Below are 27,383 nucleotides of genomic sequence, written 5' to 3' on the forward strand. Positions count from 1 at the left end.
CAGTTCGTAATCTTTTGTTTTCAAGCCCAATGCCTTAACCAATAGACCAAACTATAAACTCTGACTCTCTGTCAGAGCCTGCATGAAGAAGGGCCTTCTCCACAACAGCAGAATTAGGGGCACAAAACAATAGAATAGTAAAATGGTGTACCACCATCAACCAATTGGACTCTAGTAACCCAAAGGCCAGGAAAGGACAAAGATCTTCACAGGCTTTCTAAAGAGCAGAAAGGCCAGGACCAACTAATGTCAGGAAGTATTTGCATAAAATAAGGGCTACTATGTAGAAGATTAGCCTCCTGGTCCCACAAGATGCCATTGTTTCAATGAAGGGACCTAGAGTGTGTTCTACCCATCCTAGTGTGTCAGCTAGCCAAGTGCTCTAAAGTGCTATATAGGGGTGAGGTGATAACCAGTGAATTACACTAGGAAATTAACTGAAAGACAGTATAGTTCATGTACTGTAGTAGTGTCATATTGACATAGTGAGACATGCCCACATAGCAACTATACATGCTGCTACATTCTGGACCAGTTCTAGTTTCCAAATATCTTCAACAGCAACTCCAGGCAGAGCTGTTTCAATAATCCAATCAGGAATAGTGAGTGATCATGAACAGAACCTCCCAAACCAAAATGTGATACAGTTGGCACACAAAATGAAGTTATACAAAGTCCCTCTGGCCATAGCTGTCTAAGAAATGAAGCCCTAAATTGTGCACTGCTCTTCTCTTCACTGTCAAAACCCAAGTTCCATATTTGTTATCATAATCATTTGGTTGGCAGCACTTTCACTTCCTTTAAGCAGTTCAGTTGGCATTTCATCTGCATCTAGTACTTTCCTATTTGACAGCTCATCTATTATATATGATTTTTTTAAAAAAAATGTTCCTGTTACTCTCATTTGTAAAAGGTCTTGCTGTAGCCTTTATAGCAGTGGTCCCCAACCTTTCTGTTTCCACCGACCAGCAGCAGTGGTGGGTGGAAGCAGTGGGCAAATGGAGCTTTGTACACTCGTCCACTGCTTGTGCATCCCGATTGGGGGGCCCTGCTTTAGAGTACCCTAAAGACTATATCATAGTTTATTATATCTTCCTTTAGGTCTCATCTGCCTCTCTCAAATATCTCTTCCATGATTGTTATTTTTATTTTTTTTTATTTTTTAGTATTCTTAAATTCTATGAGTTTTCTAATTTTCAAAAAAAATAAACTTCTCATTTTTCTAGTTATATTCCTACATCTGTTTGAAATAACTTTCCTGATTCTCTCTCATTTGACATTAAAGCCTGCATTCAGTTTATTTATTTAAAATGTTTTTATAGTTGCTCATTTTATAACCAACTTTGCGCAATCAAAAGTTAAAGTACCGTAACGTAAAAGTTTCCATACATGTTATTTTGTTCCCAACATTTTGACTTGCTTTGGTTTGACTTTGGCTTTTCAAATTTTACATGAAAGGCTATTTTGAAACCTTCTTTAATTCTTTTTCTGCTTGAAAATTTGATTTTTTTTCATTTGCAATATTTGCAATGTTTCTTTCCCAACTTCCCTTTCATGTACCGGTAAGTTAAATATATTAAATTGTTTCTCACTCTGCTGTTTTCCAGTTCATATTTTTCCTTTTACATCTACGTACTTTGTTTCATTTTCTAAGTTTAATCCATATAATTCACACTTTGATCGCCCAACCTCTACTTGTTTTGTTATTATGTTTTAAAGATTTATTTTTGGTTAAACTTAAAATATACATGATGCTTGTAAATTTTAATTCTCCAATTATTTCTTACACAGGGTGTTACAAGGAAGTTTATTTCTTATGGCAATAATAAAATCCTACCGATCCTCATTGAATAATTAACTGCTTTTTTGCACTGCCAAGCAATGGTTTTTCTTAGAAACTTTCTTAAAGAACAATTTACATTAGATCTTACCATTTTTCAATTGAAATATCATCTAGACATTTCCATTGTTTAGCAGTATTAGCGTGTCTTCGGAAAATAGAAATTTGATGGGGACTTTACTTTGTAATTTTGGTTCTGATCATCAAATATATTTAATAATCCTATCCAGATTTTTAAAATCTCTCATAATCTTAAAGTCTTTTGATACTAGAGGCATTTTTAGCATGATAGTCATAAATTGGACCAGTGTCCAAGCATTACCTGATACTTACTTTGGTAAACTTTAGAATTGCTTATTAATTGTCTCAAACCTACTTGATAAAGCTTTTCCCATTCTCTTCTTAGGCCCTGGTTTCTACCATCAAATTCATAGAACTGGACCCACTAGCTGATGATGTTACATAATTTGGGTAATGAAAGGTTTGTAAAAAAAAAAAAAAAAGCTCAGAGAGCATCAAAGAACCCCTCATTTCAACTCTGAGCTACAAATGTTCTCCTTTATTGGTATTAGACCCTTAGTTCAGACATGTCAAACACAAGGCCCGGGGGCCAGATCCGGCCCGTGAAGTGGTTTCATGTGGCCCGTGAAGCCATCCTGGAAACAGTGAGGGAACGGCCCCCACTGCCTTGGCCCTGGCCCAGAGACCCTCCTTCTGCCAGAGACCCTCAGATCTGTCCCACTCCTGCCAAGGCCCCCATAGGCACCCTTGATGCAAACGATGTAGAGCTGGCCACACCCACCCAGTAGGCCATACGCACTCTAGCCATGCCCACCCAGTAGGCCACGCCCACCCAGACCATACCCACCCGGCCCCATGAGGGCAACCACAATGCTGATGCGGCCCTCAATGAAATTGAGTTTGACACCCCTGCCTTAGTTGCTTACACGAAAAGCTTAGACATTTCTTTGTTAACAGGCTTTAAGAATTTATTCATTTCAACGCAGTCATTGATGGCTGGGTATTATAGCTATGCATTGTAAACTTTACCCTTTGCTTATATGTATGTAAAATTAAAACATTTAAATCTGGAATAGCTATAGAAATTCAGGAATCAAGTATCACACCATTATTATTACAATGATACTCAAATTCACTATGCTTTCCCCTATCTGAAATTTATCCAAATTTATCAATAAGAACATAAACTGTTAACACCTTTTATTTTGCTTTTATTCCACCAAAGCTGCATTATAGTCTTCCAGTCTTTTATACTTACATTATTTATAACATTTTTGTTAAGTGCCAGTACAAATGTAACTGATGGTAATCCAAAACAGCCTTATAAAGCATTTATGTGCATTTTGCTGTGATGTGCAAAATATACATACACACATGCACACATATATTGCACACAAGGACACATACATACACTTAATTCAAAGCATCATAATATAAAACATTTCTATTGAAAGTAAACCATTCCTTTTGCAGCTTTTTCAGTTACTTTAGACCTCTGAATTTCAAGTTAGTGCAAATAATGAAATTAAGAGCCTGAGCAATAAAATACAATGAAACAAGATAACACAAACATCAATTAATTCCCTGCATATATTTAAAACAGGTAGCTTATTAGTAGTCATTATATACAACATATTTAAATAAATTGGCTGATTTGAGATATAGGCAGCAAATTTACAAATTCAAATAAAATATGTTCCTTTCACAGAGGTTTGGAATATCCAACATATATGAAAATAAAAAGTATCTAGTACCAAACATTTATAAATCAAAAAGCACAAGATATCTTCTCTATTGTCTTGGAGCAGATTTCAAGGCACTTTCTCGGCAAATCAGAGTTCAGTGTTAGAAGGAATGTCTGAAACATCAGTCATCACAGAGGTATCCACCTAATTTAATAATAAATCAATAATGATAGTCAATAGAAAACAAAGATATTTTATAGAATTACTCCTATATTTTTAAACAAATCTTTCAGACTATGGCTACGTTAGATGATACTTAATATTCAGCAGATATGAGAAACATCACAGACCAAATACATATGTAAAGTTAGCACAGAGCCAAAATATGAAAAATTTTGTGAACAGCAATCCCTCCTGAATGGACTTTTTCAGGATTCAAAAATTTGCACAGAAAATTTATTTTTTTAATATCCTTTTTCCAACTACTGTATGTGTAAATTAGGTTGAGTCCTTTGCTACAATGTCACTGTTTTAATGAGAGGATTACATATTAGTGAAATATATAAATGTGTATTTCAAAGTTATAAAATATTTGTTGCTGCAACATCAGCAAATTTAATATCAGAAGTTTCCTCCAGTAAGTTATCCTCTTACAGCTCTGACCTGGGCGTAGAAGAAAACTCATGGCATGCAGTGTTAGCGTATCAAATACTTTAGTCATTTAAATTGTTGATAGACTTCAGTGACAATAACTTCTAAAATGTCTCCAAAGACAAGTAAAATGTAAACCTGTTTTCAAGTCAAAAGTCAAAATCTCCTGCTGATTATATGGACACATCCATGCAGCCTTCTTGGCATCATGATGCAGAAATGGTTTATTATTGTTTTTTTCAGGATGGTGCTTTCTTTAGTTTGTTATTGCCTGCTAAACTCATAATCCCTAAGTCACAAGTAGACCTGAAAGTGCTACTCGATACTGGCTGCTCTTGATGCATCATTAGCCTGTCATGTGCCTTGAGACTAGGCATATGGGCCAAGCCGCTCTCCAAACCAGTGAGGTTCAAGCAAGCTGATGGCTCCCTAATGGGAGGGACTTTAGTCACACAAATTAACAGAACCCTTACACCTGGAAATAGGCAAGCACTGGGAGTTTATTTGCTTCCTGGTAACTTCAAAGATGTCTGAGACTGTGATTCTAGGACTAGCCTGGCTAGACAAATGGAAGCCATTTATCTGGTGGTAAAAAGGAATGAGAACTGTGAAATTACCTGTAGGGCCTGATCCCCCCATTGATTCAACAGATGTTACAGGAGATTTTAGCCCACCCGATGAGCAAGCGCACATGGTTGTATGACCCAGGAGTGAAGAAGATAAAATGAGAGCTCCTTACCGATCAATGGTTCAAAGATAATCAAACCTCCCTAACATGCAGGGATGGTTTGGCATACATGGGGGAAAAATTGTATCTACCTGAAACCCTTGATCTCAATGCTCTGACACAGCCATGATGTAAAACAGGCTGGACACTTGGGATATTTAAAAACTCTACACCTCATCCGCTGGCAATTTTGGTGGCCGGGGCTAAAATGAGATGTGGAAAACTATGTCAAGAGTTGTACTGTATGTGTCACCATGAAAAGAATTCCAGGGAAAACCCCTGGGCTACTGCAGTCGGTAGCAGACCCTTCCCAACCATGGGAAGAAATAGCTATGGATTTTATTGTAGACCTACCCAACAGTAGAGGAAATACTGTCATCTGGACTGTGATAGATCTGTTTTTGAAGCAGGCTCACTTTATCACCTATAAAGGACTCCCATCTGCACAATGATTGACTAAATTGTTCCTGAAATATATCTACCGACTGCATGGCACCCCCAAATGAATAATTTCAGATAGAGGAGTACAATTCACAGCAAAACTTTGGAGGAATTTCCTTAAATTAATTGGATCATCTCAAGGCTTATCGTCTGCTTTTCATCCAGCTACCAATGGGGCTGCAGAATCCGCTAACAAAATGGTGGAGCAATACCTCAGATGCTATGTTTCAAACTGGACTGACCTTCTCCCCTTCGCCAAGGTGGCCTACAATAATTCTGTTCACAGCAGCACTGGCTACATGCCTTTCAGAATAGCCGCAGGAAAAGAGTTCAGCCCGATCCCTGACTATCCTCAGTTGCCCTCTGCTTCCCAGACACTTGATCAATGGGTGAGGGGGTAAGAAGAGGTTTGGAGAAATATGAAAATGGTGTTAAAAAAGACTTCTGAGACATAAAAAAACCAAGCTGATAAAAAGATGGTTCCCCAAAAAACATTCCACTTGGGGGAGAAGGTTTATCTGTCAACTAAATATTTACATCTCAAATTACCCAGCAAGAAATTGGGACCGAAATTCTTGGGGCCTTTCTCCATTGCGAAAATCATCAACCCGGTCACAGTAAAATTGAAACTCCCCAGACTTTTGGGAAAAATTCACCTGGTGTTCCATTGTAGCTTACTGAAACCTTTTCAAGCCTCCACTTTAAGACCTCCCCCTAAGAAAGCACCTGGACCCCTCATAGTAGTGGGTCAGACCCATTATGAAGTGAAATGTGTTCTTGACTCTAGAATCTTTAAGGGAAAATTGCAGTACCTAGTACAATGGAACAGATACCCATTGTCTGAAGCCATTTGGGTGAAATCTAGCGATGTGAAAGCTGACAGACTTATCAAAATGTTTTATGAGAAACACCCCAACAAACCAAAAGCCAGCTCCTAACTTGTGTTTGTTTATATTACAGGATCTGTTCTTTTGTAAGGGGGGCCAGATGTCAATGCTGCAAACATTGACATGTTTTTGCACTGACAATATAAGAGATGGCCTGTTATTTTAATTGCTTCATTTGGGAGGGAGGAATCACCCAGAAGTTGTGATAAGATTACAAAAGCCCAGTACAGACTGGGAAGTGAAACCTCATATGTAAAACTAATTGGATGATGTGATTTATGACATGTAGATAAGGGCAGGGATTGTGTGTGTGTTATGATGGGTTTGTGGGGAGGAGATTTCAGATTCTGCCATCCCTCCATGAGTGGTGATGTGTCGTTTCATTACTAAGACTTTTTAGCTAAATAATATGCCTGCAGTTTGTTTGATTTGTCTCATTCATCGGAACCTTGACAACAATATTGTAACTAGTGTGAGAACCAAGGTTTTTTGAAAGAAGAGATGATAAGAAATGGCGGGTTGGAGAACTGGAGGGAGAACCTGCATTTCAAACTAATTGGAGAATGTGATTTATGACTGTTAATTAGAGGAGGGAATTGTGCTTTGATACTATGTGCTCAGGGGAAGGGAATTCAGATTTGGGCTTTGCCTATGTACATGCCTATGCTATGTTACTTGAATAAAGATTCTTTGAGGTAAACAATGCCTCGAAGTTCTTCGAAGAGTTTCATCTGTAGGAACCATGACACACCGGATATGTTAGTGGGAATCTATGAGAATTGAATTCAAAAGCACATACTGTATGTAATTATTATTTTCTCTATGATTAAATTAAATTATAAAGGGAGCCATCGCCATCTCCTTTTCCTTTTGTTATAAGCTTGTTGTGTTCTACCCATTTTTTAAAAAGATTCATGATATGGAATTATGTCAAGTTTGCTCCCATATAGTTTTTTATGATACACACAAAAAACTACTAATTGGAACTACCACAAGGAAAGATATAGGGAAGACAACAATATTAAGTATAAACAATTTGCACTATTGATTGGTTTCTGATTAAAAAAATAACTAAAAGGATCAAACTAATAATTTGTCTGTTTAAAGCTTAAATAAATGCTTACCTAATTGTCTTCCTATGACTGCGTGCACAGTGGACTCATTGCCAACCTTGTCAGCAATCTTGCACATCTTTTGTAATCTATGAATATGACAGAAGCAACATGTAGCTCAATCCTGAAGAGAACTTTTGTTTAATTTAAATTTCAGTATAGAAAAGTTTTTCTCAAAACTGCATGTAAAGTATAAATGTGTTCATGAATGGAAAGTACACTTCAGAATTCTGATTTCTGGATTGATCATAGTTCAGCAGAAATAAAATCTGCAGAGAACTCTGAATTATTTTATGGGACATTTAAGGCAATGCTGGTGGCCCCTCTCTCCCTCACTTCAGAAACAATGTATTGTGTCGCCTTTTGTCACCAGCACAGAATAGCTCATTGGCCTGCTCATTTTCAATCTTCTCAGCAACTTCCTTTCCCTTCTCTCCCTCCTATGAAGATACCGACTGTAGTTATTTAATTCTTATCACTGCTTCCTCCTCCCCCAAAAAATTCTACCTAGAATAGGAACATTTCTGTCTGCATTCATTGTTTATTCAGCATTCCTACAAAGTGTGCGTATATTTTTCTGGTAATGAACCACCCACAAACGACTGTTCTTTACAGAGAATTGTTAATATGAATAATCTGCTAAAGTAAATGCAAAGTTACAATAATTTAAATTATCTCTATTTTTTCAATTGAAAAATTCATGATTTTTGACTGCAGTATTTTAGATTGGGAGATAATTGAGGGTGCCACATTTTAAAAAAGTGATAAAATGACTGAATTTTATTAAGTATCTGTTGACAATCAAAATCTTTACATCATTTTTCAAAAGGAATTCTCATTAAGATAAATAGGAAGAACAAGAAAGGCATTCTAAGGCTACAGCATTATACCCAGACTGATTATGTGCCATCTAGCTATTGTCTACTCAATTCATATTATCAGTTAAACTCTAAAATTTTCACAAATTATTTATTTCTGAAAAGAACAGTTGACAAATTTGCAGTTATTGAGATATGATTCAGCACACAATTAAGAATATCCTTCATGCCTCTTTATGTTACACATCCCAATGATGCTATGAGCTACATCACTGTAAATGAGGGATTAGACTTCTTCTAATTTCTTAAATTTCTTCTATGCATTATTTGATTTTTTTAAAAAAATTCAACATCCTACTTTTTGATCTACAAATACTGTAAACAAGACCCATTATTATAAAATTCTGTAGCAGTCTTCCTACATTGCAAAAACTTCCCCACAACACATTTTATTCAACCTTTTCTTCTATGTTAAAAAATATGGTTTACATGTTTATAAGGATAAAATACTTCTTCTCCAGATCTGTTTAGAGTAGACACAAATGGTGTTACTAAAATTCTTGAATGGAATTTTAATATATTTAATTATTCAATAAATATGGTTGGTCTGTTAAGTACAGGAAGATACAATCCATCCTATACATGAATGAAAATACATTGCACATTTTACTTTCATCAATCAATTTTCTGTCATAAGAAAAGATTACAAATATGCAAGGTTACAGATGGAAATCAAATTTCCCATAAAATTCCATTGTTCATGATTAGACAATTATACAATAAAGGCCCCAACTGGATAAACTGTTAAAAAGAAGGAAGAAAATAGATTCTCAAAAAGGAGTAATCAAACGTAATCAGTAATCAATAACACTGACTTATAGTTATTAAACATAAGTTACTTATTCAGTGTGTAGTTCCATCCTTCATCACTAAATCAATAAATTTAATAACCTGCTTTAGCCATTATTACAGGTTTGAGTTATTTGACAAGATAATAGCAGACCTATAAACATACTATTCTCAAAGAAGGGTGGTGAAATAGTCTTGTAATAAGAGCTTCGACTTAGAGATAGGATTGTGAAACATGAATTCAATTTTAGTTGTAACTTACAAGATGGTGTTGAACAGTCCCGTGTATTATGATATAGACGATGGAAATGCTTACTACATTCAGCTGAAAATGTGACAGGACCTGTTTGATAATACATAAAAATTAATGAGACACAATGTTCTGGCAATTTTAAAACATTATTCAAATAAGAAAAGTTATCATTTTTAATTACCTGTATTTGATTAATTTGCAATCTGCTGTAAATCACTTATTTTGCATTCTCTATTCAAAATACAGTACTACAGTATGTATTTTTTTTGACTTGGCTACATATGATTTACCATTTTATATAACTTTTAAAATTAAAATGACAAGAGATGACAAGCCTAGTTTCTGGAATTCTTTGCCAGCCATGGTCATGTATTTGTCTGTATGCAATATGAAGCATGTACTCTAGATCTAATATACAGATCTAGATCTATGCTCTAGGTAACATGACTAGAAGAAAAAGGGAGGGAGATTTAGAATAAATAATTTTTCCAATGTGTCTCCTTGGGAAAAGAATTTGAATATTGGCTCAGAATGTTGCTAGCTGTTCCAGCTAGCAACATTCTGAGCCAATATTCAAATTCTCTTCCCAAGGAGACACATTGGAAAAATTATTTATTGGTCATTTTTCTTTGTAGTCCTCAGTCAATACTGTGAATTGTCAAATGCTACCTTTCCTTAAGCAACTTCTCCTCTCAAATCAATTCTGGTCCTATTTTGATGATGGACTGCCATATCATGTTGAGTTCTAAGCCCTTTTACATAATTTCTTTCCAATAGTCCTTGTGGTTGGATGAAGTTAGAAGGCAAAAAAAGCATGCAGGGCATAGCTTTCAGCAAGTTAAAATGACCGTTTTCAGTCACATGAGTGTGAAAGAAAATAAGGGGGCCTTGAATGGACAGTCAGCAACAAGCTGATTTCTGATTGTATCTCCTATATCAGGGGTAGGCAACCTCGGCTATGCTGACTCAGGAATTCTGGGAGTTGAAGTCCATGAGTCATAAAAGAGCTGAGGTTGCCTACCCCTGTCCTATATGGATACCCACTGGGAGTTTCTCTTTGTTTTTTGTTTGTTTGTTTGTTTTTCTCTACAGTTCCTTGCTGGATCTTTCCCATTTTTTGAACAATCATTTTTTTTTACTTGGCTTTTCCACTTCTACCTAATTTGGTCCCATTCCATTTGTTTTAAGAGAATCATGCCACTGCCAACAAACAGATTAATAGAGTTCCAAGCCTTTTGCACAATTTCCTATATTCCTTGAGGCTGGAAAGAACAAAACAAAATAAAAACAACCCAGAAGCAGTCTTTAGTGAGACATAAAGTCTTGCATTTTTGGACATCAAAGTAGGCACTATGTTTTCTTTAATTTGCTGGTAGAAAACTATCAGAAGGTATTAAGCAAATTCAGTAAATGGCAATTACTTGCCAATCAAATGTCTAATTTGGGAACAAAACATGTGTTTTCTTTTTCACACTTCTGGATGTCATTGTTACTCTTTTGACCGCATGTTCTAGTCCCACCTCAGGCAGGAAAGGCTGCTGGGTGACCTTGGGCCAATCACTTTCTTTTAGCCCAACCTACCTCACAGGGTTATTGTTCTAGGGAAAATAGGAATATTGGATATGTTCGCTGCCTTGAGTTATTTATAAAAATAATAAAAGTGGGATAATAAACAAAAAAATAAGAAGTATAACATTATAACTCAGCTCCTTCAGTCCCTATCTCTTTGCAATGAGTTGCATTTGTTCATAAAAACTTTTTGTGATCTGGAATTGGTACAAATACACAGAACAATTTTAGGTTGCAGGATAACAGGTTATGCTGCTATTGGTTATGCAATTTTTTTAAAGGCTTTACATTACAGTTGCAATTCATTTATTTAGTTATTAAATTTATGTAGCCATCCATTCCAAGTCAATAATGCACAACCATAAGTTAACATAAAAAACAAAACAAAAATAAGAGTATTGTTTAGATATATAAAAATAATCATATTAATAAAAAGGCATGAATTTAAATGAGTTTGGACTATAAATCAATTAAATTTTAAGTTTTATGTTAGCCCTTTGTCTTTTTTGATCCCTGGCATGCCATATATCTTTTGTGTATGTTGAATTAGATATTTAATATTTATTTTTATTGGTTTTACCATTTTTATTGCTTTTTAGTTTTAATCATAATATATTTTATGAACTGTAAGCCATTCAAAGTCATTAACTGAGATGGGCAGCCATAGAAATTGAATGATGGATGGATGGATGAGGTCATTGGATAGCTGCATGCTGTTGGCAGAGAGATGAATGTGTGCATTCAAATGAAGGTAAGCAGTCACTTTCTCCTGATTTTTTTAGCCAGATCATGGTCCTAATTTTGTATTTCTTTGTGTAGCTTTGTCATGAGACTATTGCTAGACATACTCTTTGATGAAATCAACATCTGGATAGAGTTATCTAAATATATTTACCATAGCTTTTACCTGTAAAATGTTTGATGAATTTGTCTTTTAAACTGGAATCTCTTGGAAATACCTCTGTGAAACAATAGGGATATCACAAGACATTAACAATGCATGACAATAATAAAATACAACAATAATATGCTTTAAAATATGTGTATCTATAAAACTTATTAAAAATCTGTTTTATTTTCTATTTCCCATGAAGTATTGCAAAGCTAAAAAAAAATCAAAATGTACAATTTTAGGGACTCATTGAATTATCAGTCTGAATGCAGGAACAGCAAGTATAGGAATTTTCTACAAAAGGAACATTGAATATAGAAAGATGCTCCTTTTTTCAAGCAGAAGTACTGATTCCCTGCATAAAACAATATGTATAAAATGTTACCACTCTCATGAAGAGACAATGTAGGAAAATGAAGCTGAAGGTAGGCCTGACTAGCAATTGCTGTGAATAACCAGCTAGCAGGGGTACAATGTATAGGAAACGGGGCAGGGATTAGATAGGTTTTTTTTAAAAATAAACCTCAAAGCTATCTTAAACTGACAGCTTCCTGACATATGGTGATATAAATACTATTTTTAACCATGGAAGGAGAAGGAGAAGGAGAAGGAGAAGGAGAAGGAGAAGGAGGAGGAGGAGGAGGAGGAGGAGGAGGAGGAGGAGGAGGAGGAGGAGGAGGAGGAGGAGGAGGAGAAGGAGGAGGAGGAGGAGGAGGAGAAGAAGAAGAAGAAGAAGAAGAAGAAGAAGAAGAAGAAGAAGAAGAAGAAGAAGAAGAAGAAGAAGAAGAAGAAGAAGAAGAAGAAGAAGAAGAAGAAGAAGAAGAAGAAGTAGTTGTAAGGGACCTTGGAGGTCATCTAGTCCAACCCCCTGCTCAGGCAGGAAACCCTACACCATTTCAGGCAAATGGCTGGCCATTCTCTTCTTAAAAACCTCCAGTGTTGGAGCATTCACCACCTCTGGAGGCAGGTTGTTCCACTGGTTAATTGTTCTAACTGTCAGGAAGTTTCTCCTTAGTTCTAGGTTGCTTCTCTCCTTGATTAGTTTCCATCCATTGCTTCTTGTCCTGCTTTCAGGTGCTTTGAAGAATAGCTTGGCTCCCTCTTCTTTGTGGCAGCCCCTGAGATATTGGAACACTGCTATCGTGTCACCCCTCACCCTTCTCTTCATTAATCTACACATACCCAATTCCAGCAACCGTTCCCTATATGTTTTAGCCTCCAGTCCCCCAATCATCTTTGTTGCTCTTCTCTGTACTCTTTCTAGAGTCTCGACATCTTTTTTACATCGTAGTGACCAAAACTGGATGCAGTATTCCAGGTGTGGCCTGGTGTTTTTATTTATTTAATATATGCTATATTTAAATTTGTAAACTATCTCTATATGTATATTTCTTTGCTGAATAATTCAAAACTTCAATTTACATTCATCTAATATCAAAGCATAGTATTATTTATAGTATCTCACAGGAATATGCAAAGAGAGGAAGAGCGCATCCACAAAAGAAGGGAAGGGAGGGAGAAGGAAAATTAAAATTGAATTGTTATGGTTGGTGTATACAAGTATCAGAGAAAAGGATGTCTCTGATCCTACCTATGTTGGCTGGGGTACAGATCATTCCTGATCTGCATACATTTGGTCACTCTTCAAGGGGCTTCTTATAATGAACGGGACTCTAAGACAAATGTAAGAATGTATTCAGGTTTTATCCAGTGAACAGATGATGGGGTAGAGGAAGAGAAAATTCTGAAAGGCATAAACATTGGTCTGAATAGAATTGAAATATTCTGCAAACCTCAAGTCTGGCTGAATGTCGTATCTAAATTAATTTTTATGAAAAACTGAGAACCATATTTGAGAACCATATTGCTTCTCTTATTGGATCAAATTACTCTGTTTAGAAGGTTACAACACATCATATATCACAAGTAATCATCCTCATGATTACTAGCTTACCTTGACTTCACTATTTTTTTTTTACCTTTCTCCTGGCAACTAGAGAAATATCTAATAATATGTAAATTATTCTACTCATGTCATCTCAATTAGACTTAGAAATTCTTATGAACTATATGTCACATGACTTCTTGAGCCCTCAAATGTTGCATTTCAGGAACTGAGGGAAAGAGAGTCATCGATCAAAGCCTTATTTTCTCTCTAGCTTCCAAATTAGGAACAAACAAAGTAGCTGCTATGGGGAAGAAGATAAGATCTTTCTCACAGCAATGATACATAACTCTTAATGTGGAACAAAATTAATCTAATTCCAGATTCATTATTTGGGAACCAGCATACAGTATTTAATGGGAGAAGATTGGTGAGCAACAAATGGATACATATTATGTTCCATATACTGTATATGCTGCACATTTATTTCAAAATAGATTAAAGCCACTCATAACCATGACAAAACACTTTTTTGTAAAAGTTGAGCATTGAATTAATTAAATAAATTCTAATCTCAACATAAAAATCTGGCAATTTTATACTAGATATATAATCACTATTTCTCATACAGATGGTTTAATTATTAGCTCTAGAAAAGTTGTTTCTTATTAGTGGTTCTTCTTGGCCATCTGGCTTATTGAACAAAAAGACACATTTGGATGGAGCTGAAAAATATTTGTTCCATTGAGAAGTTCAAAGAGTTTGCAATGGAAACTTGTTCTGAGCCAGTACGTTACACATCTTTTTTTTTGTGCAGTCATTGTCTTTTGAAAGAAATGAAAACTATAGTAAGAAAGGTAAGCTAGTTTTAACTTCTCTTGTATCCATCATGATAAAATGAAAACAAACCTGCTCCTCTAAAATCTTTCATTTTTGCCATCACAATGCCAAAGATACAAAGAAATTATAAAGTTATCAGTTGAAAAGGGGTATCCGTGTACAGCAGCATATTTTTACTCTGATGGAATAATTTTGTTTCCTGTAAAAATGTATATATCTCCATGTACATGTGCACATCATTTCACTTCAATAGCTTTCCCACCAGAAGTATTGCTTGTACTGCATATGTATGCTCAAACAACTGGATATAGCTTTCAAAACAATATAACAATTTTTGCACAAAACAACTTGTAACATTTCAAAATGCTTTGTTCAAACTCCTTCAAATGCTTTGGTCAGCCCTCTGTCAGGCAGTTTAATGATTTTTTTTTCAGTTAAAAAAAAATCAGCTGATTGCAAAAAGTGCAACATCATAACTAGACAAGAGAATGCTAGAGGACCGAAGGACAAATATACCATCCTTCATATGAAATTCCACACTGTGGCTGCTGGAACAGAAAGCTAGGAAACTACCTCAGGTTGATGAAGTTCAAGCCTCAGAATTCCCTGGACAGCAAAAGGACAGCTGAGATTGTTCAGAATTCAGGTCCATACATTTGTGTTGCTTCGAGTTTGGCTCTCCGTATACATTATCATTAACAGTAAAATGTAGACAGAAACAAGAGAAAAATCTTTTCTTCTTTAATATAAATATCTAAGGTAAGTCGCACTACTGGAGAGGTAGGAACTCATGACCTTGATGATTTAAGTACCTTCAGACTGGAGGAGGTTGCTCCGGAAAATTCAGAAGACTTGAAGGGGGAATTTAAACCTTCACTGCTATAGTGTAATTAAATATAACTTCTTCTTAAACTTAACTTGATTATGAAAAATTAACCTTTGGATTCATACCTATTCAAATAGACATTTCAGAAAAGGTTAAAAGTCCTCTTTCCACTTCTTACACTTTCAGTTATCAAAAAAAAAAACACAGTTGTAACTTATAGAACTTGGAAATTAAATATGAAAAAAAATAGTATCACTTCCAGTTTGGGCCTCCATATGTATTATTGTTGATAAGTGTGTACACACAAACACACACACAGAGAGAGAGAGAGAGAGAGAGAGAGAGAGTATGAGAATTATTGCAAAATGTTCAACTTCTATATATATTTTTTTTAAGATTTGAAATGGAAAATACTAGTGATGCAATGGCAGACTGTCTGGTGCAGTGGTTGGATTTGCTACCCTAGACACCGGGACACGGAGAGTTATTGGTTTCCCTTAGGCATGAAAAGCAGCTGGGTGACTTTGGGCCAGTCACTCTCTCTCAGCCCAATTCACTTCCCAGCTTGTTGTGATTAAAAAAAAACCTTCTAGAAGCAGAAGCTCTAGATATGTTCAACACCTTGAGTTGACCAAATATAAAAAAGGCAAAATAAAAATCTAATAATAATCCCGCAACAATATATTTAATACCATCAAATCAATACTGTCTTTCCCAGGTCCTTGGGAAAGATATAACAGATGGATAAAAATGACAAATCCAGTCTAAACATTTGACTGACTGTGTAACCAATCATCATAATAATGACTATATTAATAATAATTTTCCAGGGTGCACCAGCAATCATAAATGCAGATAGTATTGGCATGTTTCTCAATGCATGCACATGTGTTATTGCTACTTTTCACAAAGCAGAACATGCCGTTAAGTGTATTCTTCTAAAAGTTCACTGTTGAGACATAAATCACTGTGTCCACACACAAAATTCAACAAACAAACCAATCCACCTACAAATTTCATTTTGAAATGCATTCTGGAACTGAACATTAACAGAACAAAACAGAATAGATATATCAACACATGAACACCAAAGCTCAACAAAGCAATCAAACCAAGTAAGAGGAAGACATAATTGGAGAAAAAGTCCCATGAACATCCAGACCTTGATCCGTGAAGGGCTTTAGAGATGACAACCAGCATCTTACTAAAACTGGTAACCAACAGTGTAGCTAATAAAGTAGAATTATCACATAATCATATTACAGTCATAATTATTTATTCAGAGAAATTCTGGACCAGTTGTAATTTCTGAGTGGTCTGGCAGCCACTGGTAGACTGTATTGTAGTCAGTACTTTTTTTGTAAAAGAAAAAGGTGCCGGAACTCACACATGTCATACAACCCGCCTTGCCTACCCTACAAGGTTCCATCCAAAAAAGATGCCGGAACTCCGTTCTGAGCGTTCTATGAGAAAAAAAAGCCCTGATTGTAGTATTCCAAATGGGAAGTGACTAAGGGATGAATAACCACAAGATCTGTTAGACCACTTTCTCTCAGCCCTAGGAAGAAGGCAATGTGCCAAGAAAATTGCAGAGATTTGTCCAGGCAATCTCCAAGTACTTCACATAACTGAATGAGGGGAAAATATGTGCATCAAACATTCCAGAAAAATGGGCAAGTGTGTCGTGACAGTGCATAATATGCCCATTTTCCTGTTCCTCTCTCCCATCCACTAATATTCCTGCAGCAGCCCACAGTCTGGTCCATATCCTATTTGATTGTTAAGATACAGCACCAAGAATTCCCACCTCTTTTTTATTCACTGTTATAAATGAAGAAAATAAGTATAAAGGTACTAAGTACAAAGAAACAAATTACCGAAATATTTTTTGAAGAAAAAATCCATCAAGTATGTTGCAATGGAACTATGAACAAAAATATTAGCAGCCTCTGCATGCTATCTCTTGCAAGTTTTGCTGAACAACAAAGAGTGCTAGAACATTTCATATAAACTAAACTGAACTTAAAATGAAGGGGGGGAAAAGGGTATGATAAGTGGTATAACTCAGTCAATCTTCCCTTATTTTCCTGGAGCTGCTAAGAATGTAGTGCTTTGAAGTGTCATGCTTGGAATTCTTATACTAAAAAGGTAAAGGTTCCCCTGCACATGCGTGCTAGTCGTTTCCAACTCTAGGGGCCGGTGCTCATCTCCGTTTCAAAGCCAAAGAGCCAGCACTTGTCTGAGGACGTCTCCGTGGTCATGTGGCCAGCATAACTAGATGCCAAAGGTGCACGGAACGCTGTTACCTTCCCACCGTAGTGGTCCCTATTTTTCTACTTGCATTTTTACATGCTTTCGAACTGCTAGGTTGGCAGAAGCTGGGACGAGTAACAGGCGCTCACTCTGTTACGTGGCACTCGGGATTTGACCCGCCAAACTGCTGACCTTCAGATCGACAAGCTCAGCATCCTAATCCACTGAGCCACCGCGTCTTATACTACTTCTTTTCAATTAAGGAGGCTTCAGTCAGTAGCAGCTGCTACTGATTTTGTACAAAATGGTATAAATACATTAAAATCATAAAAATGCTTTTAATGACAAAGTGTGGTCTACTTTGGAATGAATTTCATAAACAAACACAGCAGGAAGGACAAATTACATAAGTTCTTACTTTATAATAGTAAAATATTATTGAAAGGTCACTTAAAAACATTGCATGGGATTGTATAATGCTTTATATGAGTTCTCTGAAATTTAATTATTAACAGAATTATGTATAATGGGTTTGTAATTATTTGTTTGATTATGGACAATCAAATTCAAATACTGTATGTGAATGCTGTTATAAAATAGATTTATTTGCATGTCTTTAATTTCTTTGGTTTACTCATTTTCTCTGTTTTGCATAATCTACATAGTTCAAAAGGAAATAATATCTTGTTGAGTATTTATGAGAACAGAAAAAGAATCTGGCCCAAATCCTCAAACTCATCCAATTACAGTAAAGAGTATGACTAAAAATGATCGGCTCTTCTTCAGTTCTGCTTGTCGAGTCCACTAATTCACCTGTGAATCTAATAACTGGAATTTCCCAGGTGTTAATTGCCTTGATGGTGTTTCCATCACTGAGTTTGGACTTTAAGATCCTCTTCATTCTCATGATGTAATCACTTCTAACCTTCTTCTTGACTTCAGTATGCTTAATACTGTCAGCTTGAGGGAATCCCGATATTTGTAGTGATCATCTTCATCCAGATTCTTGATCTTATATCCATAAGACATCTTGAATCCTTCAGTTTTCGCTATTTTTCCCTTGTTGATGGTGAGAGTGGCACATTTGTCCCATCCAAACTCCATTGCAGTATCTTAGCTTATATACTGTATACGGACAGTTTTGAGCAGCAATTTTATTTCATATGTTTTTCCATACCGTTTCAGATTATTCATTTAGAGCAGGGGTGTCAAACTGTTGGCCCATGGGCCGGTTGTGTCATCCAGAAGCCGCACCCGTCCCATTGCCGGCAATGGCAAAACTGTCACGATACGTTGTGTGACATGACATGACGTCGCGAGTTTGACATGTCTGATGTAGAGGATAGCCTGGGAGATGTTTTTGATATTTAATAGCCATGTCCTAGCTTGTTCAGTGTTTCTGACAGAGGAATCTGTGCAATGACAAACAATAGTGGTGACAGTAAGTCTCCTTGGAAGATTCCTGTCCCTCCCAGTCTACCACCACTGACCAGCAACTATGACTTCCATTCTGCCATTAATCATTGCACAAAGCTGCTGATGTTTTTGCTGATTCCTGTTATTCCTAGGCACTTGATTATCAGTCATATGCCTACTTGTAATCAATCCAAGCTACGTTTTTCTTCTGTTTGGGCTGTTTCCTTTCCGCTCAGATGGAAAGAACTTGTTTACAACTACGTGCTGTTTGACTGCATCAGTTACCACATATATTGCTGACTAGAAGTCACTTAAAGTTTTTTAAAATGGAATATGAAATATGAAAAAAACTTGAGTTATGGTTCTGATGGATTAGACAGGAAAGATTATAGAAAAGAGCAATATGATAAAACTTTAGAGAGCAAAGTTTATACACACACACATACACATATAACTGTTATGAAAAATATCAGAAGCCACTTTTTTCCTATTTTTCTTCTATTTGCTTTCTCTTCTTGCTCTTTTTTCTTTTAATTTTTCTTTTTTCTTTCTCAGTTTACATTAATTTTTGTTAGTTTCTATCTTCTTGTTTAAAGGTTTTAATAAACAATTATATCCTGTAGCATTTTCATTCTAGGAAAATTTAAAGCAATTTATCATTTTATTTAAACATAAGCATCACATAACTAAAGGAAGAAAAGTGATAAAAGTGCTTATACAAACTCGATGCCCATATCACAAAAACATATTAGAATGAAATTGTGTTAGTCCAAGTAAATGAGATCAAGAAACAGACACTGTTATAGATTCCAGAAACATGACTATTTTTTTTTGCCTAACCCATCTTACACTGATCAAAATCAGTGGGAGGTTAATTTAAGTTGCTTTATTACGTTTCCTTCAATTTTTGCACTGTGTAATTTCTTATCCTTCCCTCCCTATCATCTCTCTGAATTCCTTTATACATTCTGGTGATGCATTGTTGATTGTCTGATCATTGTAAGGTTGGTTTTGTTTGAAGGAGGGGAGCTATTTCTACCCTTAAATTAACCAGATTAATAGGCCTCAAGCCCACACTCAATCATGGAAACAGACACTGCCATTTATAATATATATAAAAAAGGTAAAGGTAAAGGTTCCCCCGGACATGCATGCTAGTTGTTTCCAACTCTAGGGGCCGGTGCTCATCTCCATTTCAAAGCCGAAGAGCCAGCGCTTGTCCGAGGACAATACACACACACACATATATCAGGTATCAATTGCCCAAAATATTTTTTAAAAAATAGATCACTCAAGAGTTCATCAATATTCTAATGCAAAATTATTGAAACTGATGACTAAGGTTCAACTATCTCAGTTTTCAGCCAAAATCACAAATCACTTCCCTGGGCAGCCCTTATTTTCCTATATACTGTATTGCATAAAATTGTTTTATTATTATTTATTTGAAAATTTATTTGTTGTCTGCAAAGTTGATTTTATTTTATTGAGGTTATAATTAACCAACATTCTAAGGCTAATTATTAAAAGAAATCTCTTTCAGTCATTTGAAAATCAACAGAATTTCAAATAAAACAGCTTCAATTTATATAGACTAATTTTGTTTTGGTTTTTTAAAAAAGATTTCCCCCCCACCTTATAGTAATCTATACCACCCTTAATAATACTCAACATCAACTTAATGAAGAATGCTACAATCAAATGTTATTACTGTTTTGGCTTGTGAAGAAGCAAAACATATGAACTACAGCTGTAGACAAAAAGATCTCTTTCACACAAATTTGCTTGTGGTCAGCATACTGTAGATTTTCTTTTGAAGAAAATGTCAAGTACGTAGTATCATGAAACAGGGCTACTTAGATCCTTTCTGTGCTGAGTCTGCATTCTCAGTTTAGTTGCTGATACTCCAGATTTACTTAATTATGTCTTTCAAACACACACACACAAACACACACACATTTCTAAGAAGCTCAGTGGCTCACCATGGACCATCCTTCATATTATCTTTCACAAAAACCTTGAGGAAAGTTGTGCTGAAAAGGAGTGATTGCCCCAAAGCCACCCAGTGAATTTCTACAGCTAAAAGTCTTCCTAGGATCTCCCAGTCTGGTTTTCAGTACTTAATAGCCTCAACTGCTTTAAAATTCTTATAATTCAAATACCATTGTAGTACAAAATAACTTTGTATAAAAATATATCATTTTTGGTGTTACTGCTGTTGCTTTACAATAAAATTCATAAAGAAGTTTCATAACATTTCATGCAATGATATACAAACAGATTAAATAGGTAATTAATATTAGAAGTATAAACTATTGTTATTGTTGTTGTTCTTTTTCTTGCCTAGAAATTTATTTCTGTGATCCCATGCACAATAATTTACCAAGACTGTCTGTAAGTAACTGCTTGGAACTTCTGTAAACTTCCACCCATCTTGTCTTCTACCAAGCTTTTTTTTCTATAGCCTTCTATTTTTTTCAATCAGAAATTGGCCAAGAACTCTTATTTCTGCATTATATTTCCAAATTATGTCACTTTTAGCTTCGTAGTTAGAGTTTCCAATGAGTTTTCTGGCTTTACTGCATCTTCTTGCTGTCCAAGGTACTCAACAATTTTCTATAGCACCGCTATATTCATGATCACTGGATGCAATTCAGATATAAGTAAGTGCCATGGAAGTTTTTCTCTAATTCACTAGTTCTCTAAATCGCTAATTCCAAAGAATTAGAAATGCAATACTTATGTATATTTTACTGAGACCTCCATTCCATTACATAGTCCTAAATCCATGAAAGCCATCCATTAAGCTAAAAGACTCAAGAGACCTTTCCCACAATTTATGAGCAAATTTTCTTTTATTCTTTAATGGTAATCTAAAAACTTTAGGTAAAGGTAAAGGTTCCCCCGCACATGCGTGCTAGTCATTTCCGACTCTAGGGGCCGGTGCTCATCTCCGTTTCAAAGCCGAAGAGCCAGCGCTTGTCCAAAGACATCTCCGTGGTCATGTGGCCAGCATGACTAGACGCCAAAGGAGCACGGAACGCTGTTACCTTCCCACCGTAGGGGTCCCTATTTTTCTACTTGCATTTTTACGTGCTTTCGAACTGCTAGGTTGGCAGAAGCTGGGACGAGTAACAGGCACTCACTCTGTTATGTGGCACTCGGGATTTGACCCGCCAAACTGCTGACCTTCTGATCGACAAGCTCAGCATCCTAACCCACTGAGCCACAGCGTCTCTACATAACAGCTTTATCAGGAAGCAAATAATCTGATTCCAGTTTCACTATAAGATGCAAACAAAATATTTTAAAATTTATAAGAAAGAGAGAGAGAAAAGAATGCTATCCAGTAAGGAGGGATGGAAAAAACAGAGGAAAACATATGTCTGTAAATATTGATGGAGTAGAGTGGGAAGGGAAGAGAAAAGAAGAGAACAAACACAGTAGCTTGGAGACAACATGAGAACTGGGTATCCAGGATAGGGGATAAATGATAATTTCATTGAGGTCACTCAGCTCAGGAGGCAGCCCTAATTCTGTGGCACGGTCTGGATGGGGTACTTTTTTCTTTGCTTGCCTGAAGAGGTTCAATTCTTACAATTCTTTAGAAGTCCATAGTATATATGGAACTTTTGCTTTTGTTGGAAGCAACTACATGTAATCCTCATTTGGGGACTGCAACCGTTAATTGTTACTAGGGTTATGAAAAAGTAACTTTTTGACAAAACCACACATTTTACAGGTTTATAAAGCAAGGAAAAGCTGAAGAAAGATCTTAAGCACAGTCATAGTTTCGCTTAGAGATCACTTTGCTTAATGACTGTTGGTCCCAATTGTGGTCACTAAACAAGGATTACCTTAGCTTTGCACCATTTTGTAACTGAAATGGTTACAATAGGAATAACATACTAATTTGGAACTCCCTAGCAGCACGAAAGGCAAGAAATGAACCTCTGGAAAGCTTGTATAAGAATATGGTTCAGCATAGGTAATTGCTGTTTTGGCTTCATTGGTTAGATGAAGAAGTTCAGAGATTCATACAGGAGAGGGACAATAAAATAGAATAGAAGAAACAAGAACAAGATATAGTTAAAAGCATAAGCTTTTGCTTTCCTTATTTGAATGAATCTCATTTTTCCTTAATATTGGTTATATTTTGAACAATTCCTTGCAGTAATGGTGTTTGTTCATTATAGGAAAAATTAGATGGTTACTAAGGCTCTGCATGGATGTAAACTTCATATATGCTTCAGCTTAAATGGAAAGTTGGGAAGATATTCTATGGCCAAAAACTTTCTTCTGGATTTAGATGCCTAATGTTTAGAGAAGATAATTCTGTATGAAATTGTTGTTTGTATCATTCTGTTCCACCTTTTTGAACTGAGGTTTGTTTTGGCTCAGGTCTCTCTGAATGATTTGCTCACTATCACAGGATCAAATCTTAGTTTCAGTAACAGGAAAGCAGATTTCCACACACTCACATGCAAATACCAGATCACTCCATTAATGAAACAAGAGACAGCTAAAAACTGTCCCTCCTGACTTCTATAATATTGCATCATGCTCATGAGAAAAAGGTTGGTAATAATTGGTCTCACTGCAAATGGAGCTTGCATTTGATACACAGAATCCATAGGAATTCATTTATATTGGCTTTAGTAATTTTTTAAAACAATACACTTGATTTAACTAAGGAGAAATTTCCTGACAGTTAGAACAATTAATCAGTGAAACAAGTTGCCTCAAGATGTTGTGGGTGCTCCAACACTATAGGTTTTTAAGAGGAGATTTGTCTGAAATGGTGTATGGATTCCTGCCTGAGTAGGGGGTTGATCCCCAACCTTTCTGGCTTGGCGGACTGGTGGTGGCGGTGGGGTTTCCATGTGAGCAGCAGGCATGCAAAGTTCAATTTGTACAAGCAGCGGGCTTGTGCAGCCTGGTTCCTAATGAGACACAGCCCAGTACTGAGCCATGGCCCGGGTGTTGGGGAACCCTGGGCTAGAAGATCTCCAAGGTCCCTTCTAGATCTGTTATTCTGTTAATTATCAGATTTTTTTTCTTGAATATCTATAGTCCAGAGAAATCTAACACTCTCCATATGTGTCATGTTTGGCTCCCAGACATCTACAGGCCTTTTCCCAACCTATAAGGTCTTATAGGGAGCAGCTCCTAGTAGTTCCACACTTCTGAAAAGGATGTGGGGGGGGGAAACAGATGAGATTAGTCAGTATTGTTTCTTTGTAGCAATGCCTTTACTTTGGAATGGCCTCTTATTTGGAGATCAGATTCAATTTCCTCCTTGCTGACCTTTAGGAAGCTAATTATTCTGGACAACATTTTCATGATTTTGCTGACTTAATTTCTTATAGTACCGTACTTTTATTTTTTCACTCTCTTATTTATTGTCGTTTATGTTGGTATTCTATAGATTTAAGCTTTTATAAAATTCTATTTAGTATAAGTCAACACCAATATATAGATCCAATAAATAAATATGTAAAATGACTTGTTTTTTGTAAGTTAAGATCATTTATCAATATTTAACCCATTCCATGACAAGACATGTCATATTATTCTTTGGAAGTGTTATCAAGGAGGTATTAGGTGATACTTGAATTGTGTCCTGAAGAAAGTCACTATCTAGTCCCCTTTTATGCAGGTTAATCCTCAGGCAAGAAGTGGAAATACCACCACTTGCTGTGAAGTGAGAACTATATAACCTGGAGGACAGAAGGAAAAGGGGGACATGATTTAAACCTTTAAACATATTAAATGTATGAATAAGTTTCTAATGAAAGAGAATTTTTGTAGCTCAGGGTTGAAATGAGGGGTCCTTGGTGCTCTCTGAGCTTGCTCATTTTCTTGTAGATGTTTCATTACCCTAACTAGGTAACCTCATCAGTGCTAGTAAGGAATGCTGTATTTTCAATATTAAGCAAAAATAAAGGACACAGGGGCAAAACCTCAAACTGACAGGAGGGAATTTAAGAAGTAATTTTAGAAAGTATTACTTCACAGAAAGAATAGTGGAAGCTTGGAACCAACGTCCAGTGGAGGTAATGGGTCAATCAACAGTAAATGAGTTTAAAACATGTTTGGGATAAAGACATATCCATCATCCAACAAAAATTAAAAATAAAATAAAAATAAAGTATAAAAATCATAATTAAAATATAACAAACGAACAAAAACAAAGTCAAAGAGCAGCCTTGAGGAACCACTGTCTTTTCTGGCCATCACTTTCCTATGTTTCTAAGTAGACAACCAAAAAATGTCAACAGCTCTATATAGCTCCCTGCTATTGTTCTGTTTTGGGTTCCATTAGATTTTTTTATTTTATTTTCTGCCACATCTGAGCAATCTACCAGAATTCTTTTACTTTGCATATTATTAAGAATATTGTTGGAAGCTCAACAGCGATCAAAGACTAAATAATCTTTTTTTAGATTAAGGACATTTGAGCAATGGCATGAATTGCCATTCTTGATGTCAGACACAACAAAATTTAGACCGCTCAGAGCAGCCAGAAAAGTCAGCCTCATTTCCAGGGCATCATACCAATTGTGTGGCACACGTACAGAAGCAAGAGATGTACTGATCAGTGCCTTAAAGTAACAGGTTAGTTTGTTACTTATACAACTGCTGAAGTTCTGCTAGGGATAGAGGTATGGTTTGGAAGGACGGTAGCATCTTTTACATCCAAGGCACTCCTGTTCCGCAGTTGGGAATTACCTAAGAAATACGACTGGTTTTCAAAAGCACCTCATTTCCAAAGCAAAACTGCATCCTGAACTTCTCAAAACGCTTCCAACTGTCACAGAAATGCCTAAACCTCTTCAAGGTTAACTGAATACAATATCTCTTCAACGCTTTAATGGGGTGCGATTAGAAACTAGAGAAATCCCAAAGCCATTTAAAATGAACGTGAGGGTTATCTGCAGATTTACAAGTCTTTATCCTCACTCCCGCCAATCCTAGCCAACAGGATCACTAACGATCACTGATAAGCTTTGTAGTTTGGCACGAGACCCGCAGGTCCGCACTGCCAAGCTTGGGTGTTAAAACAAAGCAGGATAGTTTAGCAGCGCAAACTCGAAAGGCATTTTTGGTAAAGGAGGTGGGGACGTCTCGCTCTTCGCACCAAAGCCAGCCCCCCGGAGATCAGACTCCAAATGGGCCACAAGAGAAAGGACCAAAGGAAGGGGTGGGGGGAAGAGGGTACGGAGCCTCTGTTCGACTTTCTTACCTAAATGTCTGGAAGCGGCTAAGAGCCTGGGCGCTCGCTCCCTGGAGCTCGAGGAAGAGCTGACTTTGGCTTCGCGATCCAGAGCTGCCGAGGAATAATGGGCGCCGCCGCCGCCGCCGCCGTTGGCGAAGCGCCGAACGATGACCCGCTCCGTCCTGAAGGGCTGAGACGCTGCCTGGAAGCTGCCGCCGCCGCCGCCGCTGCTGTCCACCAGAGCTTTGAGCAGCAAGTCGAGCAGCGTTTTCCGGTCCCCCGCGGGCCCTTGGAGGTCTTTGGCTTGGCTTTGGAGGGCGGCGTTGCTACGGCTTTCCAAGCGGGACGTCCGGGCTGAAGTGAGGAACAGAAAGAAGACAAGGGCGGACAGCACGTGGCGACGGCGGCATTTCGTAGCCCCGGGCATCTCTCTTGGGAGGAGAAAAGAAGCAATAACCCGGCGGTTAGCTTCTCTCCCGGCCCATCCGGAGAGCTTTCCTCATCATGTGTGTGTGTGGGTGTGTGGGTGTGCGTGTGTGTGGCGGGGCGGGGGGAGGGCGATCCGAAAAGGTCTCCCACGGCCACGGGCAGCAGGAGATCAGTTGTAACAGCGCGTCCTGATTTGGCAAAGACACGTGGCTCTGCTGAGGCGCCCGCACCAAGCGGTCGGTGAGACCTATGTCACTCCCGCAGCTACAAGTGTCCGCTTCGCCCGGCCGCGGCCGAAGAAATAGTTCCTTGGGGGAGGGAGTGGGGGAGGCGGGGGAAAACGGGACCGAAGGGGGCTCGCGAATCGCCAGTCGGGCTGGTGCTTCCCTAGATTCCCTTCCCTGGGAGCGGCCGCGCAGGCGATTGGGAAGGGAGGCACTTCTCTCACTGACCAGTCCCGCCAGGACGACCCCGCCCACTAGACCGCCGCGGCAGCTTCGCTCGGCAACCTCAGGCGGCTACATGTAGCTCGGACCCAAATTTGTGAGAAAAGGATATTTAGCGAGGCCAAGCGTACTACCGTCCAAAGGGATCTGGCGGGAAAGTGGCCGGGAGGGGGAGGTGAATGGCTGCCGGTATTTTCCAAAGAATCCCTGAAACGTGTAAACGCGCGAAAGAGTTAGGATGATCCGCAGCTCTTCTTCCTCGTGAGACCAAAAGGATAGATCTGACCTACAGGTTCCTTCAGAAACATGTAGTTGGTTAAGATA

At 37.3% G+C, this 27,383-nt stretch overlaps 1 protein-coding gene across 1 annotated transcript; it reads right to left on the reverse strand.

The window, feature by feature from the left end:
- Positions 1 to 7,388: 7,388 nt before the first annotated feature.
- On the reverse strand, positions 7,389 to 26,611 carry ALKAL1 (ALK and LTK ligand 1; the record flags this gene model as incomplete). Its single annotated transcript, XM_083359173.1, has 4 exons — positions 7,389 to 7,453; positions 9,294 to 9,374; positions 11,761 to 11,814; positions 26,212 to 26,611. The coding sequence occupies 4 exons, from the start codon at positions 26,609 to 26,611 to the stop codon at positions 7,389 to 7,391; spliced, it is 600 nt and encodes a 199-aa protein (XP_083215299.1).
- Between the last annotated feature and the right edge of the window lie 772 nt (positions 26,612 to 27,383).

The sequence above is a fragment of the Vipera ursinii genome (genome assembly GCF_947247035.1).
Source record: "Vipera ursinii genome assembly, chromosome: 3".
In the NCBI taxonomy this organism is placed as follows: Eukaryota; Metazoa; Chordata; class Lepidosauria; order Squamata; family Viperidae; genus Vipera; species Vipera ursinii.